Raw genomic sequence first — 16,598 nt, 5'->3', positions numbered from 1 at the left:
CCACAATGTGTCCCAGCATTAAACTCTTCTGGGTGGCCCTAAATGCCAAGTGTGGTTCCCTGACACGGAGAGGAAGACGAGCTGTTATTAGATGTGGGACTTGCTGCTCACCAACCGCAGGAGGTTACTCAAACCGTGCTGTGGCTCTGCCACAGAACTTCTGCATGAAACAAACCACAGCCAAAGCCCTCAGCAGCTCTGAAACAGTCATCACACTCACAGCTAGAAACAGGCCTTGCACAGCTTTTGAGCTTACCTGTGGATTTGGGATTTAGAGGGAATTCTTATGTCTAACATAGGTAGTTTGCCAGGTTCTTTTAAGCATACGCAGCTTGCCACAGTGTCTCTGATAAGAAAGTCACAGTGTTAGGTTCTCCAGAGCATACACCACTGCTCTGAAGTTATTTTGAAGAGCATTAAGTTAAGATAATTTCTGTATTCAGCCAAGGACAACTAAAATATCTGTTTTGAAAAAATACAGATAATGTATGGCTTGGGTTGTGTGGAATTCCCAAGATTTTAGGAACTGTTAAAATCTGTTATCAATCTTCACACCTAATTTAAATGAGGGGAAACAAGAGTTCACATATTATTTACTAATATTACACAGGAAATCTATTGTAAAATCAGAATAGGAACTTACAGACCTTACTTCTCTGTTTTATTCTTCAGTTCAAGACTCTTCCCTGGAAGCTTTATGCAGACACGATCTCAGATCCACTTTTAAACAAATATTATGTTTATTACTTTCATGTTAGGATATTTACCTATATAACAGCATTTGGACTATTATATAAATAAATGGCACACATGATACCTTTTCTCCCTCAAATTGCTCTTATTCTATTTTTAGGAAAGAAGAGTTTTCCAATATCTCTTGTCTCTACATGCAGACTACCCTGTTTATTGTAGATAATATCAGTATCTCCGTGATGATATATTAGTTTCTCTGTTTTCCTGTCTGAAAGTGCCATGCTTGAGACTGTTTTCAATTACACAGCTGCTTTTTTTTTGAAGCTGCTATACATTCTCACCCTTCATTGAGACAATTTATGAAAAAATCCCAAATCTGATGTTTAATTTTTTGCATCTATCCTAATGCTTATGCCCGCTCACAGGTCACTGGGTTTTATCCCAAAATGATCAAATTGTGAACAAAATGGATTCCTAGACATGTTCTTCAGCACAGTAAAGTTCTTCCTTTTGTTATTGATATATTTAAAGAAACCCTTCATGTCCTATTGGATTCCCTTTTTGAACCTTTTGAACATATGTGTGATCTCATATTGATTCCTACTTGGGAAAACTTGTTCCATTTCATGGGAACAAATCTAGTAGCAAAATTTGCTGTAGATTATTATATGAAGTTTTCTGTTAACTGGTTTCAAAATTTGTCTTGGACTTTCCTGTACCTGCAGTTACTGTTTGTTATCTGATATATGCCATCCATTAGAAGAGATATTTCTGTGAAACAGAAAGACCAGGTGTTAAAAATATTCCTTTTAAGTATTTCTCTGTGTTGATAGAATTTTACAGCAGTGATAGATTTTGTGGGGCTTTATTCACTGTTGCACACACAGCTTTCATTCCTGGTCTTATTTTCATAGGATTTATATTTCACTGATCATCCACAGGGGGCTGAGTTGTGAATTACTGTTCATTTTTCTGTGCATGCCAATCTATATGTTACCTTCTATTAATGTGATGCTGTTTCCAGTGTTGCTAATGAAAAGAACTTGGTTTATGGTTCTCAGTCTGAAGTCCGGATCAGAAACCGCTGCTGTATTGTCTTAGCCCCATATAAACTATCTATGACCAGCTGTTAAATACAATTTGTTTAAATTAATTTCAAGGTTCATAGTTTGTCAGAAGAAAAATAACCCAAAAAATCACCCACCTCTTCTTTTACCTGTGAGTGCTAAGCATCCATTTTGATGGAGAAGCACTTTGGAGAGCTCTGTGGCCTTGGCAAACACACTTCAAAGAAGGTGTCACCTTCACTACATGACAAAAGCAAGGCTGTCAGGTTGTGCATCTTTTCTGGTGTTCTTTTCTCTTGCTCAGCTCTCTGTATATAGATGTTGTATCGAAAGTCTTCGATGAGCTGCCACATTTTTTAGCACTCGGTTACAGGGCTTGGTTTTCTGCTTAGAGATTGATGATGTGCATCTGCTGTCTCACAAAAGAAGTGTGCAGCTCTGCTTTGTGCACAGGCACAGATACTTCCTCTAGTCAACAACATCTATCCATTTATAGCTGATTGATTATGGAAGCTGAACACAGCTTCTACAAAAATCTTTGTTAATGTCAGTGAGGAGGAGTGGTTAGAGAAGAAAGAGGCATTTCTTTTCTTCTTTTTCTTTTTTGAACCAAACTTAATCTTTTTCCAGCTTGCTTGTTGTATCTGCAAGCTGTTCAGTCATCTGTGTGTAGCTGAGTAATCTTGACTCCTGCTGCATGGCATCCTTACAGTCCAGCTGTTCAGAAACAGCTCAGTCTACAGTTTCATTGATGCACATTATGTGTGGAGTTTTCCAAAAGCCTCTGCAGAAACTCCAAGGAACAAATGGGCCCAGAGTCATCTCTTCTTCCATATCCATAGCTGAGACCATACCTAGCCCACTGTGGAATCCCTTGGCAATACAGGGTGAAATTCCAAGCACTTTGTAGACAAAGAGATGCCAGACCTCTGGTGACAAGCACACTGGTGTGCCTGGGCTCGCACTGCAAAAATAAATATATAAATGGTATCAGTAACAATTTAGGTTGTAGTAAAACAGCAAGGAATTTTTATAGTCACTTGTTATGAGGATCTAAGCTATTTACCAAAATGTTTAACCTCACACCATTAATTTTTGCAGCCTCCCATCCCTCTTTCATCTGCATTATCCTGCTAATTCTATCCTGCCTTGTTGTGCCGCTCCACAACTGCTGCTCCGGACCCTGCAATTTCGGGAACAGATGCAGACTCAGGCCTTGCTCTGCCAAGTTTTCTAAAAACAGCTCATCCCAAGGTCTCCACTGTGCTGGCACTAGCTCTGCAGAGACAGGGACAGAGATGGCAGGATGGAAGCTCAAGTATGAGCTTCAGCCCATTCCCTTTGCTTTCTAGCAGTGGCATACAAACCAATCTGTGTTGCTCTGGGAAAGTGAAAATATATCAGCTTCAACACGTTTTGCTTTTTTCTCTAGTGAAAAGCTTCCCCTCCCTGGATATTAGAATGCTATTTAACAAATCCAGTAGTCTCCTGCTGTTTTTCTGACCACATAAACCTCCCTTGTCTTTTGTGTATTTTGCTTTTTGGTTTGGTTTTTGATTAGTTTTCATTGTTTGTTTGATTTGCCCTTTTTTTTTTTTTTTTTTTTTTTATCAAAAAGAGATCCCTGTGGATATTTTCTGTTGGGTTTTTTGGTCATTTTTATTATGTTCAATGAATGTTACATTTAATGCAAGAATATTTTGAAAATCAATTTGTAAAATGGAAAAGCCAAGACCCATTGAAACAACAAGAGGTTTTTTAGTATCTACAAGAAAAAACATAATTCATTCCTTAGCTTCCACATCCAAAAATAGATTCTATTCTTTGTTATTGTTGCCAGTGCAACTGCTTACAAATCAATCTGGTTTGGGGAGAAAATGGCTGCCTTAAACTGTAGCTAGATGCTGCCACCCATAGGATTGATCCACACCCTGCCTTGATTTAATGCTAGTTGAACTCTATACTTTTTCTGAGACCTACAGAATCGCAAAATCAAGTAGGTTGGAAAAGATCTCGGAGATCATCAAGTCCAGCCTATGACCTAACACCTCCTTATCAGCTAAACCATGGCACTGAGTGCCACATCCAGTCTTTTTTTAAACACCTAAACAAAGTAAACCATGTAACTCTCAGTTGGCATGTGCAGTATGAAGGATTTACAAGAAAGTCTATAAACACTGCAGCTACATCCACATGGAAAGTTAATAATTACGAACTCAGTCATTTTAAGATGTTTGATTTAGTCAGTTTTAGGCAAAGCTTTGCGCTAAGACTGACATCAGGTGCCCAGGAGGATGTGGGAATGGCAGCTGCTCTCATTGCTCCATTTCTGTCACAATACTTGTGTATTATCTTTAAAAACCTCCCTTCCTCCCTCTAATTTTAGCAATTGGTTTTAAAAAAAACCCACAAAACAAACAAGTTAGCAGAAAAGGGGTGGTCAGCCTGGAGGGGATTACAATGTTCTTGATAACAGCGTATTAAGCTTTATGGTTCTCATTAGGATTAATGAGAATGGTGGGAAAATAAATTCTTGAAATAGTTTTGCTATTCTCAGCTCATTTCTGTGCCTTGAATCAGTGAAAAGATGAGGGCTCAGGGAATTTTGGTGGGAAAGCTTCACTTTTCCCAGTGTGAAGTGCTGGCCTGGCCTCTCAGCAGAGCTCCATTCAACTATGCTCTGCACAGGCTTTACAGGCTTTACAGATCCTGCCTCTATGAAGAGTAGGGATATATTCCTGTCACTGTCCTGCTGAATGTTTGTTACCCTTGGCTCTCTCATGCCTGCCAAGAGCTGTGTTTATAGCTGTTGGTTCTGCTAACTCACAAGGAAAAGCCTGCAGTGCAAACACTGGTAGAGCAGCAGAATGCTGTGCAGGTGCAGCTTCTGGCACCCTGCAGTGTGCAAGGGACAGTTTGGTTGCTCTCCATTATTTGACTCCATAGAAAAACAGGAGCTTGGTAACGAGTAGGATTATTCTGGGCTCTGTCCCTGGAAAATGCCTTTGCTTCCAGAATGTGTTAATCTAGGCAATGATTACTGCTGATTTTCTTGTTGCCTATTAGCCAATTACCCCATCTTAAGATGTAGCTGAAATAAATTAGAAGAGAAATAAGCAAAAGATTCTGTGGTTGTGTGAATTGAGAACAGGTATGTGCATCTGACCACTTGTTCCTTTTGATTCTGCAATTTGTGTTTGGGAAGTAAAGTAGTGAAGGAATCTATCCGCTTATTTCTGTCTGGGAAAAATACAAGTTTTTCTATGGAAGGTATAAAAAGAGTATTTATACTTGGTAGAAAGAATTTTACCCCCACCTATGCTTTTTGTAGGCCTCTCCCCAAAGCTTTTAGAAAGAAAGGTACTTTCAGGCTATTCTTGTCCAACTTGGTTTGCCTGTTTCCTTTGCACCTGGCAGAGAAGAGGTGGTTCTCTCACTGTGATTCAGCTGCAGCTCAGCCAAATGCCTCCCCTGCTGCTCCTGCAAATTCCTGGCCCCCTAATTTCCTTGACTTGGCCAGTTTTTTCTGCTTTTCCCAGTAGGAAATGCATGTTCCACAGCTGGCTGAGTGGCTAAGCAGGAGCCCAGCAGGCTCAGCTGGAGAAGTGGAGCTTACTTATCACACCCCACTGGTCAGTGGTGAGGATCACCTGTGCTCTTGTAGCATCCACCTCTCTGACAACACCGTCAGCAGGAACACAGAATCCCCACAGAGGTTGCACTGATCTTGGTGGCATCAAGATCTGCTGGAAAGGACTGAGAAGGGTTGTTACGATGAATAAGAGAACAGCTGCAATGGTCTGGGACTCAGACTCTTACAGGGTTGTGTCTTACTTTGCTGATATAACAAAACTTCTGGTACCCCTGCTGAGCCCTCGCACTCACTTTAACTCATGGCATGTGTTTTTCCCCAGCACCTTCTCAGGTATGAGACTTGGCAACCTATGACTTCACCTAATTCCCTTATATTTAGCCCTGATACACATGTCACTCTGAGGAAACTTCCCTTCTTTCCAATGGACTTGTCCAGTTCGGCTATCATGTCATTTTCCTGATCCATATCATGTCACTGAGCTATAACTTTTTCAGTTGTATTTGTAGCATGCAAATGGCTTAATGGAATGATGGAGTTAGAGTCCTGAGAGAAAATTTCTAAATTCTTAGTGATTCAAGAAAACAGCTTGGCACGTGTGCATTTAATAGGAGGATGTTTTGAAAGGGACATGTCCGCAAGTTGAAAGTCAGAGGAAATACATATGAGCTAGAAAAGTCTTATGGATCTTGTTTCCATCTTCATTAGATACTCTTACCTCAGATGCTGGAGCTTCTTGGTAGAAGGAAGGAAGAGGGAGTCTTTTGCCTTGCTTGGTTGCTGTATTTGACAGCCAACAGCAGGAGAGGCAATGAACACATGGCTTAGTTGCCCAATGACAGCAGGTGTTCAGGCTCCTGAAATTCTAGGTGCCTTTGTTTCAGTAAATTCCAGGATCTGCCAGTTCTGTGACATTCCCATCAACTAAAAGAAACACAATTTAGAAAACAAAAAAACCCCAACAACAACAAAACAACAACAACAAAAAAACCACCAAGAAATCTTTCTGTCCAAAGTTACTTAAACATACTGGAAAATCCGGGAATTTGGAATATGGATTAGAAACTGTGGCAGGGAGACTTACTTAAAAAATAGAGTTATTTTGGGAAGTCTATATAGCAGCAAATCTAACGAGCAACTTAAAAATTAATATGTTAATATTACTACTAATTAATCAAGACTGGTATTTGCTTGGTATTCTGACATTACTTCTCTGCTGGTGCAAATGATTTGTGTGTGGAGTTTCTGGGCTCAGTACAAGCACAATGACATTGTTGACCTGGGTTTTATTTCAGCTGCAGCTATGCCTCCTGTTTAAGAAAGGAAAACAGAGAAGAATGTTTATTTCTTCTACAAAAAGAGTTGACTTCTGGAAGTGTTAATATTCAAATGTGCTTCATTTGTTTTTGCATGTACAGGATCGACTGTAAAGATGGAGAAGAGAAATTATCTATAATTAAGTAATTACTCCTAATTATTTACAAAATAAGAGAAAATGGGCTAAAGAGCTTTGTTTCTTTCCTGCAGCCTCCTCCTCAGATATATGATAAACAGCTGGATGAAAGGGAACATACAATCGAGGAATGGAAAGGTAATTGCAGTTTAGAATCACATGGGAAGGGGCATTTTAGTGGCAAAATAGCAAAAACATAGCAAAAATATAGAAAATGTTCTGAGGGCTATCATTATCTACATAGGTTTGTGTTAACACAGGAGGTGTGGATTCCAGTGCTTCACTGCAATTTGAGGATATTATCTGGAGAACAGAATACTGTTCAGCGGGGCAATGCATCAGAATTTTAGCCACAGTAAAAGCAGCTGTATTACTGTGCTGCTTCTCTTCTAGATAGTGCAGCACTAAACAATTCTTGTGCTCTGGTTGAATCCCATTTGTCTCAATTCAGCTCTAAAAGGAGATTGGAGGAGGGGAGTGGAAGAGTGAAGTCTTAGGCAAGTAGAGCTGGGGCAGGGCTACAGCACTGTGTGGTAGTTGCTTTGTTCCTGATCACAGGCACTGGCCCCTGTCAGTAACTGTCCCAATTCTCTCTTCCAGAACTCATCTACAAAGAAGTAATGAATTCTGAAGAAAAGACTAAAAATGGCGTAGTAAAAGGACAGCCTTCTCCTTCAGGTACTCAGCCCCATTGAATAACTTTGATGTGTGTTCTACTGGCAAAGAGAGAATAGAGATTGCTGAAGCACTTAAGCTACACTTGCAGTTATGTAGGCCAATTAAGAAGTTTTTATGAAACTCAGTGCTTCTGATGGGTTGACCTTTAATAATTGCACTCCAGTGTCATGGTAATACTTAAGAAATGGTCTTCTTGCTATTTGAGAGATAGTTGTCCTGGTATTGTCTGTGGTTACAGATTATATTCCTGTGAGTGCGGAAGTTTCTCTCACTCTAACATTTTCATACTGCTTATGGGTGGATAACTGAACCAATACTTTGCTAGTTGAAATAAGCAAAATTGGTGATGTTAACACATATTAATCTGTTGGACGCACAACACTGCACACCTGTCCCCCAATCCAGCTCCATGTACGTGTCTGGTATTAATCTGGTAGTCTATTGTCTCAGAAATCCAAGCACATTAGAACAGCTGGCTGACAAGGTTTGATGACACTTCAGTGAGAAGGGTCTCAACCACTGACTCTTAAAGTCCTGTCACCAAAAAAATCACAAATAACTTTTTCTGAGGAAAATTCACATCAGCAGTCTTTTCACAGGAATGCAAACTGTGACTGCTGGCATATAGAAATACTTGTGAAGGTACACTTTCACTGGAAGACTTGAAGTGCCCAGATTTTGAGTACAGTGTTCCAGCAGTATTTACGGGTAAAACTGCCTTTCCTCAAACTAGAATCATTTAACTCAGTGTTCTCTGCATATTTTCAGAGACTTTTTTTTTTTTTTTTTTTTTGTATTCTTATTTCTCACTTGCTGCTGAGCTAAGGTAATGTTACAACAAGAACACATCACTAGTAACTGACAGGACAAGGGGAAACACAGCAACAATGGAGGAAAGTAATAAAGTGCTGGGTGGTGATACTGGAGCACGAGCCCTGCACCTGGATTTTAACATGGATGAAGTAATATTTTGGAAACAATCCACTGTGTCTTGCCAAGTAGCAGACAAAGTAAAGAGCTTGCAGATTTAATTTACTGAACTACAGTGCCACCACTGAAAAGAAATCTGGGGCCCTAAAAATTATCTGATAAATACTCATTCCTAAATTTTTCTCCCTTGCAGAACTGTGTTTGCAGGCTGATTTATGATCAAGAAACACTGTAGTTGCTTCTTTCAGGAATTAAGTGCCATGGGATTTCTTTATGTATTTCATATTCTGGCTTTGCTATGTGGAAAGTTTTTATTGTTTATGTAAAACATTTTCAAACATACAGAATTGTCATTTTTTTACCCGTATTTCTTCTGCTGTTTCCCTTTGACTATTTTTTGAATGTAAGGCACCAACAAGTTCAGCAGTTATTTAAAAACTGCTCTCAGATGAGGCTGTTTCATGGAACAGTAGATTTCCTGTTTTCCTTCACTCTGTGTGCCTGATTTAAATTTTCAGCTGAATGATAAACTGGAAGAAAGAGGTAAAACACTGGTTCTGAGCATAAGGAAAATGAGAGAGACTCTACACACACGACTCATTGGCTGGTGTTCTTGGCAAGAGTTCAGAAAGCTGAGATTTAGTGCTCTATCAGTAATCATAGCAAGCAAGCTGGAGATTAGTTTCCACAATTACTTGATCAGAGTTCTGGGGGAGACTGCTGAAGCTGACAGCACCAGGGATAATAATTGCCCATTGATAGAGCCACTTAGAATGCCAGTGTATCAGGGTGTCAATCTCTTGTTGCGTGAAGAATTGGTTAGTACAACATATATGCTTGGAAACTCAAGTACCTGCCCCTCATGCTTATGTCCAATGAACAAAATCAACAGTGTCAAAAATCATTCCCAGCAGAGGCTACTTCTACCTGTCCAAAACAGATATTTCTGTTATTATCAAACAACAGTATTTTCAAAAAAAGTTTAATACAAGGCTGTAGATTATTTAGAACTAAACTTACATTCTGTCCATACTATCTAACCTTCCCTCACACTATCCTCTAGCCTTCAATACCCAGCTGCAGTTTCATACATAACATTTTCAACTGTCTTGTCCTTTCTGGGTATGGAATATAGTAAATAGCACAGATCCTAGTGCAGCTTATTTTTAGCGCTCCCTTTCTGGGTGAAAATGGATCTTTGATTCTTATTTTCCTGGCACTTACTTGCTGTCTGATTTGGACAGTTTTGGTGCCATCACCCAGGAACTAATGGACACCTTTACTAGCCTCTTCTGTCACGTGCAGACTCTAAATTAAGCAGCTGATGGACTTGACAAGCACTGTGACACTCGATACCAAGAGTTGCTATTTACACAATTTGTGAGAAGCTGAGCAGTTCCCCAAGAGAGACACTGGGCTTTTTTTGGAAACAACAAAAGCTGCAGTTCTCCTTTCAGTTTTTTTTACCCCCAAATCTGCATCACTTCACAGCTGAAGTCTGAGAGGCACTTCCATTGGTGCTATTTAATAGCACTTCCCAGGAGCCCTCTGAGGAAGGAGTCCCTTCTTTACAGCACACGAGCTGATGTGTGCCTTAAAAGAGAAGCTGTCAAGTCAATGGCAGAGCCAGGAACAGATCCCAGGACCTGTTTCTCACCTGCTCTAACCTTTAGCACTTTCCTCAATCCTGCAGCTAGTGAGAAGCTTCCTGTCAAACAGCAACTTCATAAATGGGGCTCTTTTTCTCTTTTGAGTGCACCTCTGTCACATTTGCATTGTCTCATCTGGCACACATCTGTCCAGGAGAAAGCTGCTGTAGCACCAGGCAGGTGCTGAGCACAGCAAATGGATCATTCCTTACTGAGTAGGACAGATTTGTTTGGGCTTCTGAGTGTTACTGCCCAAGTGCTGCTTTTTGCTGCTGGACTCTAATTCTGTTGTTGAGGTTTAGTGTGGTTTCATTTATTTTTGTGGATACTCTGTGAGTCTGGGTGCTTTGGGGCTGCAACAGCAACTATCACATCTGTGTGTTGTGTCATGTGGAATTGTGCTGAAATCTAGGAATAGCCATAAAAATGCATTTTCCAGAAACTTACGGGCTGCATTGATACTTGCTGAGAAGAGCATAGCAGGGTTTATTGAATTCAGTGGTGCTGAATCAGACAGAGTGAAACAAAATCTTCACCTGTACAATTTCTGCAGTACTTTTTCAGCTATTTTGCCTAGCTGAGTGCACGTTCATCAAAGAAAGCTGCACAGCAAGAGATTGATCAAAAGTTGATTGAACCTACTGGAATTCTTTCCAATTTGACTCCTAGGACAGTATCCATGACTTAATGGCAGGCTTCTGCCCAGCATGGTAAACATTTAGAAAGGTAATATATTTTTTAGTCATTAAAATAAATGAATTCAGTCATATTTTGACTACACATAGATGAATGCATTTGTCTTGACTGATTAGTATTTTCATAAAATGCCACATGATTAAATAACATGTAAACATGAAGTAGCAGTATTGTACTGGATGATGAGGTACATGTAAATAACCCTTTGAAAAACATGTTTTCTGGCAGAGAGAATGGATGATTGTTGTCTGCAGTCACCAGTCAGACTTTGTTAAGATTGCTCTGTCTTTTTGCAGCACTTACAAAATTAACTATTTTATTTTCCAAATGTACCAGGACAGTAAATTAATTTAAGGTTGGTTCTGATGCCATAATGTACTACTAGAACAGCAGAAAGCAGTTCCCATCTGGAGCTCTGAATGTGAGCGTATTTGTCTCTGTTTTGTGCATATTTACACTGGATGTGTATAAAGGGAAGAAAAAGTTCAGGAATATAGAATAGTGGTTGGAGGTATGGTATGGTGGGTTGTTTTCTCAAAGTAAAGTTTTTATTGCAAACTGGAAGGTGACAGAAATCCTTTCCTTTTGCCCATAGCATCATATATTTTGCCTAGGCTGTAGAGATAGCTGTTAATCTCTGTATTAGGAATATATGAGTTTCGTAGTTTTACTAGATAATAGATGTTCATTTCTAGCCATTTGGTGGAAATCAAAGTCTGTAAAAGTTGGCTGTTAAAACTTTTCAGACAGAAGAATGAAATGGCATCTGTCTGCAGAACAAAGACCTGTGTCACCTGACTAGCTGTAATTTCCAGCTATGCAAAATCATATAAAATTGCACATTTTATTGTCACAAGTATTTAATGGAAATTAATGTATTCCTCTCAAACTGAAGCCAGTGATAATTTTGGTATAAAGAGCACAAAAGAACCTTGCCTGAAAGTTCAGTGGAAAAAAAATACCAATCAAACAGGTTTTTGCTACTCTGAAAACTTTGGTTTGAGCTGCGGTTAATGGGCAGTAACAGCTGAGCAGTCATAGGTGCATGATAAATACATTCTGTATATGGCTCTGTATTTGTCATTCAGTTGTCTGAATTTATTGGACAGATAATTTCTGATAATATTCAGGGATGTGATAAACGTTCAGTTGCATTAAGGATAATCTCAGGAAGGTTCATTCTTCATTTCATAAAGTCAAAGTGATTTTTTGCATAATATCTGGTACCATCATAATTTTAGAGAGGCAAGGTAAACTTGGATGTACAAAAATACAGTTGCAGCTGAAATCCTGGGCTTAGTCCCCTAGTCCTTAGCTAAGAGAAAGAAACCACTCTGCATTGCCACTGGGTGATTTGATCCCACCCACTCTATTAGACTGCCAAGAAGAAAACTGGAATTTTATGAGAAGAAAATGTAGGAATAGGTTGGGTCTGGTTTTGTTTTGATCACACACTATATGATCCTAGCATGCCTCTGACTGTTGGGTGTTTTGGAGCTCCAAGAAGGCTAGAACGAAGCGGGGTGACAAAGACTGTACGAGCTATAACTTTTCAAAGCAGACTGTTGAGGGAGAGAATTCCCTGGTAAGATATTTAATATTACTGAATGTCTAAAGTTTGTATGGCCCACGTTCTGCTAACGTTTGCAACTGTGTAAAATGGTCTGTGTACCACAAGGTAAGAACCCTTTGCTTTCTAACGCGCGACACATTCTGGGGTTTCGGGTTTAATCACGTTGGTGTTCGTTTTCGTAGCACAGGTGCAGCAGTGAACAGCAGTGAGAGCCTCCCTCCATCCTCATCTGTCAACGACATCTCATCCATGTCCACGGATCAAACCCTGGCATCTGACACGGACAGCAGCCTGGAAGCTTCTGCGGGACCCCTCGGTTGTTGCAGGTGACTAGCCGCCTGCCTGCGAAACCCAGCGTTCTTCAGAGGATGATGGAACCTAGGAGGAAAAATTATGGGAGCTAAGAGATGAAAAGAAAGAGAAATAAAATACAAAGATTTAAGTCAAACAAACAAACAAACAAATCTTTTCAGCCTGCTTCTCCTACAGAGTTATGTAACGCAGCTAAGCTCAAATGTATATTTAACTTATAGTTGCTCTGCTTTGGTCTTCTTCCAGTGATGCTTTCTGGGGGGGAAGAGAAAAAAAGGAACTGAAGAAATCCTTTTTTTTACCCCCCTCCCCACAAGATGTAAAATGAATGGCTGCAAAACCAGCAACCTGCAACTGTCTTTTCCACACTGGCATGACAAGGTGTGCAGTGGCCACGTTCCACCACAGGAGTGTATGTCTGCCTTCACTCTCTGTTCTGCCACCTGCCCGGTGAGGCAGACAGGGATCACCATGCATTCTTCCTCATACACAAACAGCACACACACGCACGTGCCAACAGCATCCTGGCAGTGCATGCAGCTGTGTGCCTGCACATCTGCATAGGCGCTTAGTGTGCACTCCACAACTATAAATGGCCCATTCCAGGCGAACTGCTTATCTACATATGGGGTATTACAGTACATATTCTGTCTGTTTGCTCATTGATGAGGTTGCATATACTGTATGAGGACTTGTGGAAGTGTAAATAACCACACAGAACTGTGGCTCCCTCAGACACTTGAAGATGTAGCACCAAATTTCTGCTGAGAGTTGTATATATATTTTGAAATAGCAACCAGTTTTATTGAAAGAAGAAGCCGCAGAGCTTCATAGAAAAATGTTAGTTTGTGAATGTTAAGACTTGTTGTTCTGATTTTTAGAGCAGATATGCCAAGCTGAGACCGGGTTAGAAGGAAGCACATGTATCTTTGCAAGCTACAGGGAACAAGAATGAAGGGTTTTTATGCATGTCTGAGCCCAGAAAGGTATCAGTAAGCAACTTTTTCTGTCAATGTAAAGTGAGTTATCATCTTAGGTCATAGTTAGGCTCGCTGTTTTGAATTATATGTATGTTTGTAAATTAGAGGGTATGACAGGGTTGGGGAACGAGCAGATTATGATCAAAAGGACATGCACCAACTTGTTTTTATTTTATGTCTAGATCTTTATTAAGTTAGATAGAGAAAGGATATTTGCAGCCTACTCCCTCTCAGTGTGTGTTTGCAGCTTAGAGGTTGTTTTCCCTTTTCATCATTCCCTTGCAGGCACTTCTGCTACTCAGAGAAAAGGCCTTCTCTGGGTGCTTTGGCTGTTCATTTCCTCATGACAAATCATTGGACTCCCCAGGAAGTTTTAGCATCTGTGTTACATGGAAAAGAACCACAGAGTGCATATAGTTTTCCTATATTCTAAGTAAAAGCCAAGGTTACCAATCAGCTCGTGCGCTGGGCTGGAAGGGTCGCGGCCAGGGGTCTTGGGCAGTTTGGACAAGTTCTGAAGAACCCAACAGTGACTGAATATCAAATTGAATTTGCCAGGTAATAAAACAGAGGATTTCCCATGGTAAGTAACAGCAAGTGTTTTTACTAGAGAATGACAAAACTCCACACAGAATGTCAGAACAACCGAATATTTTTCCAGCCAAAACAGCAATTGGCATTTTCCACTGCAAGGTTATTGTTATCTGAGTTGGAAATTAACTAAAATCCGAGTCATCTGTCCTTTTACCAAAGTGTGCCATGTAAACTGAAATGAGCTAAATCCTACTCTAATGCTTTTCCAAATGTCAGAGAGAGAAACTGTTTAGACTATGTTAGTGGATATTTTAAATTCACTAATTCTTTTGTATTCAAAACTCTACCAAAATAGGGCTGTTCCATTGGGTGGTTTACAAGCCTGCCATTCTGTGGTAGGACAAAAAATTGAGTATCAAGTCAGATTTTGTTCAAGGGGAAGAAAGGGAAGAAAAAAACTTCTCTCCAGGGTGGGGAGGAGGGGAGATAAAAACTAAGAGGATATAAAATAAAATCAGACTTGGTAAGTCTGAGCTGTATCAGAATTGCTGTAGCAAATGGGACTTTTTCCCTGGTTATATTTTTGGTAGATTTTAATCAATTTTTCTTTTTTTTTTTTTTGAGAATAAAATTAGGTTGTTAATGTTCTAAAAACTCAGAGCAGTAATTTTAAAAGCAATAATTTACAACTGCTAAATATATTTAGCAATATTCTCTCTTAAGCCATGAAACATCATGTCATTATTGAGTGATGTAAGTCTCACTCCAAAGCCAATGATCATAATAGTATTGAAAGGTTAACAGCAAAGCTCTGTAGGTATGTAGGCAATAACACCAAGGGTGACTTCTTAGCAATAATTAAATATATCACCTCCAGATTTAATTCACTATAGATACATATTAATAATATTCAGGTAACTAGTATCTACATTCCTTAGTGTGCACCATTTGGGTGTGTTATTTAAACAAAACTGAGCTAAGTCTCATCGAGGCAAAGCTGTGTGTAAGAGAAACTGCAAAAATATCACCAGTGTAGACAGTAGAACCTTGGAGTAATCCCAGTTCATTACCAGTGATATTATGGAGATGTGGTAGAGGCAATAGCAGAGAAGCCATTTACAGTAGATGGAGACTTGTAGACCTCCCATGTTTCATCACTTGAAGCCAAAAACCATACTCTTAGTCCCATGGTATAATTCAGTCTTGTTTGGGTTCATGAGTGCTGGGTGGAGAAGCAGTCACCACAGAAGGTGTCCTTTGATCGGCGCTGAACGGACTCACAACACAGGAGTTACACAGCTTTATTTCCTGACTCTGCTAAGCACCAGTGCTTGTTCAAACATCTCATGGAGGCTGTAGGATGCTTACAAAAATTTAACCAGCGTGTGCTTATGTCCTTTGCTCAGCAGTGATCGACATCAGCATGTGCTTAAGTGCCTTGCTGAAATGGGGCCTAAAAGAATTTCTGCATCTCTTTTTGTCCTCAAATTAGTCTCCTTCATGAGAAGCTCTGTCTGGGGGAGGAGACTTGGAGCTGTCCACATTGGACACTAGAAAAACAAGCCATCAGTGAAGAAAAGCATTAGTTCTTTACAATTCTGGTCCTTGCATGTCCAAAACAAAGTAGCGACCATCAAGCAGGAATAGCATCCTTTGTTTTGCTTTGTGGCAGGAATTCAGTGCTGTCAGATGATACCTTACAACAACACACCTACTCTTGAATACAGGATCAAAGTGATGATGTTCTGAGGCTGTCTTAAGGGAAACCACTTTTTTTTCCTGATTCTAGAAGTTTTGATCCCACCTTCTTCAAGTCTGTTCCGCTTTATTCCAAAATTTTGTTCAGCTTGATAGATGCTTTCCTTAATTTTGCCATTGATCTTTTAAACCTACTTCTGCTTAACATGTTACTAAATATAGTACTTTGGCAACAATTTTCACTTAATTCTCTGAGGTTTGCAGTTGTAAGCATTATTGCCACCACTGCAGAAGTGAAGGAAATTGGGAAGCCAAAGATCTATGACAGATGTTCCAGAGGTATTTAGGCATTAAAGGGGCAATCAGAGAGCCTGTGCCAGAAGTGGCATAACTTACATCATCCTGAATGGCAGCTGGACATCTTGGCATTTCTGAAAATATGCTTAAGAGCCTCTTGGTATCATAAGTGCCTCAATACCCAAGGAAATTCTGTCACAAGTGGCTCACCTAAGTCATAGGCATCAGCAGGGTGAGGAGAATGGCAGGAGTATTAACTCTCAGTGACTGCTCAGAGCACTAGCTGCATTGAGATGGTAGAGAGGAAAGTTGCTGCAAAACATCCCTGCTTCTTTTTCAGATGGAGAACTAGTCAGAACAGCTCTTAAAAGACCCTTCCTCCATTTTCTTTCTCACTACTGAGTTTAAATGAGGATGAGGTATTGATTTACTACAAGTTGATGGAA

General features: G+C 39.9%; 1 protein-coding gene across 31 annotated transcripts in view; it reads left to right on the top strand.

Annotated features, from left to right (window-relative positions):
- MAPK10 (mitogen-activated protein kinase 10) overlaps positions 1–14,652 on the top strand; it is a 167,795-nt gene extending 153,143 nt beyond the window's left edge. For 29 of the 31 annotated variants that reach the window (XM_069012924.1, XM_069012934.1, XM_069012925.1 and 26 more), the window contains 3 exons: positions 6,880–6,943; positions 7,406–7,483; positions 12,519–14,652. In XM_069012924.1, coding sequence (XP_068869025.1) covers positions 6,880–6,943; positions 7,406–7,483; positions 12,519–12,661 — 285 coding nt within the window. In that variant the 3' untranslated portion in view covers positions 12,662–14,652. Of the gene's footprint in view, positions 1–6,879; positions 6,944–7,405; positions 7,484–12,513 lie in introns of all 31 variants that reach the window. The other 2 variants (XR_011150501.1, XM_069012930.1) reach the window with 2 other exon arrangements.
- Positions 14,653–16,598: the final 1,946 nt, after the last annotated feature.

This window comes from Aphelocoma coerulescens, chromosome 4 (genome assembly GCF_041296385.1).
Source record: "Aphelocoma coerulescens isolate FSJ_1873_10779 chromosome 4, UR_Acoe_1.0, whole genome shotgun sequence".
Taxonomy (NCBI): domain Eukaryota; kingdom Metazoa; phylum Chordata; class Aves; order Passeriformes; family Corvidae; genus Aphelocoma; species Aphelocoma coerulescens.
The sequence above is the reverse complement of the archived record's forward strand: the minus strand, read 5'-3'. Positions and strand labels throughout refer to the sequence as shown.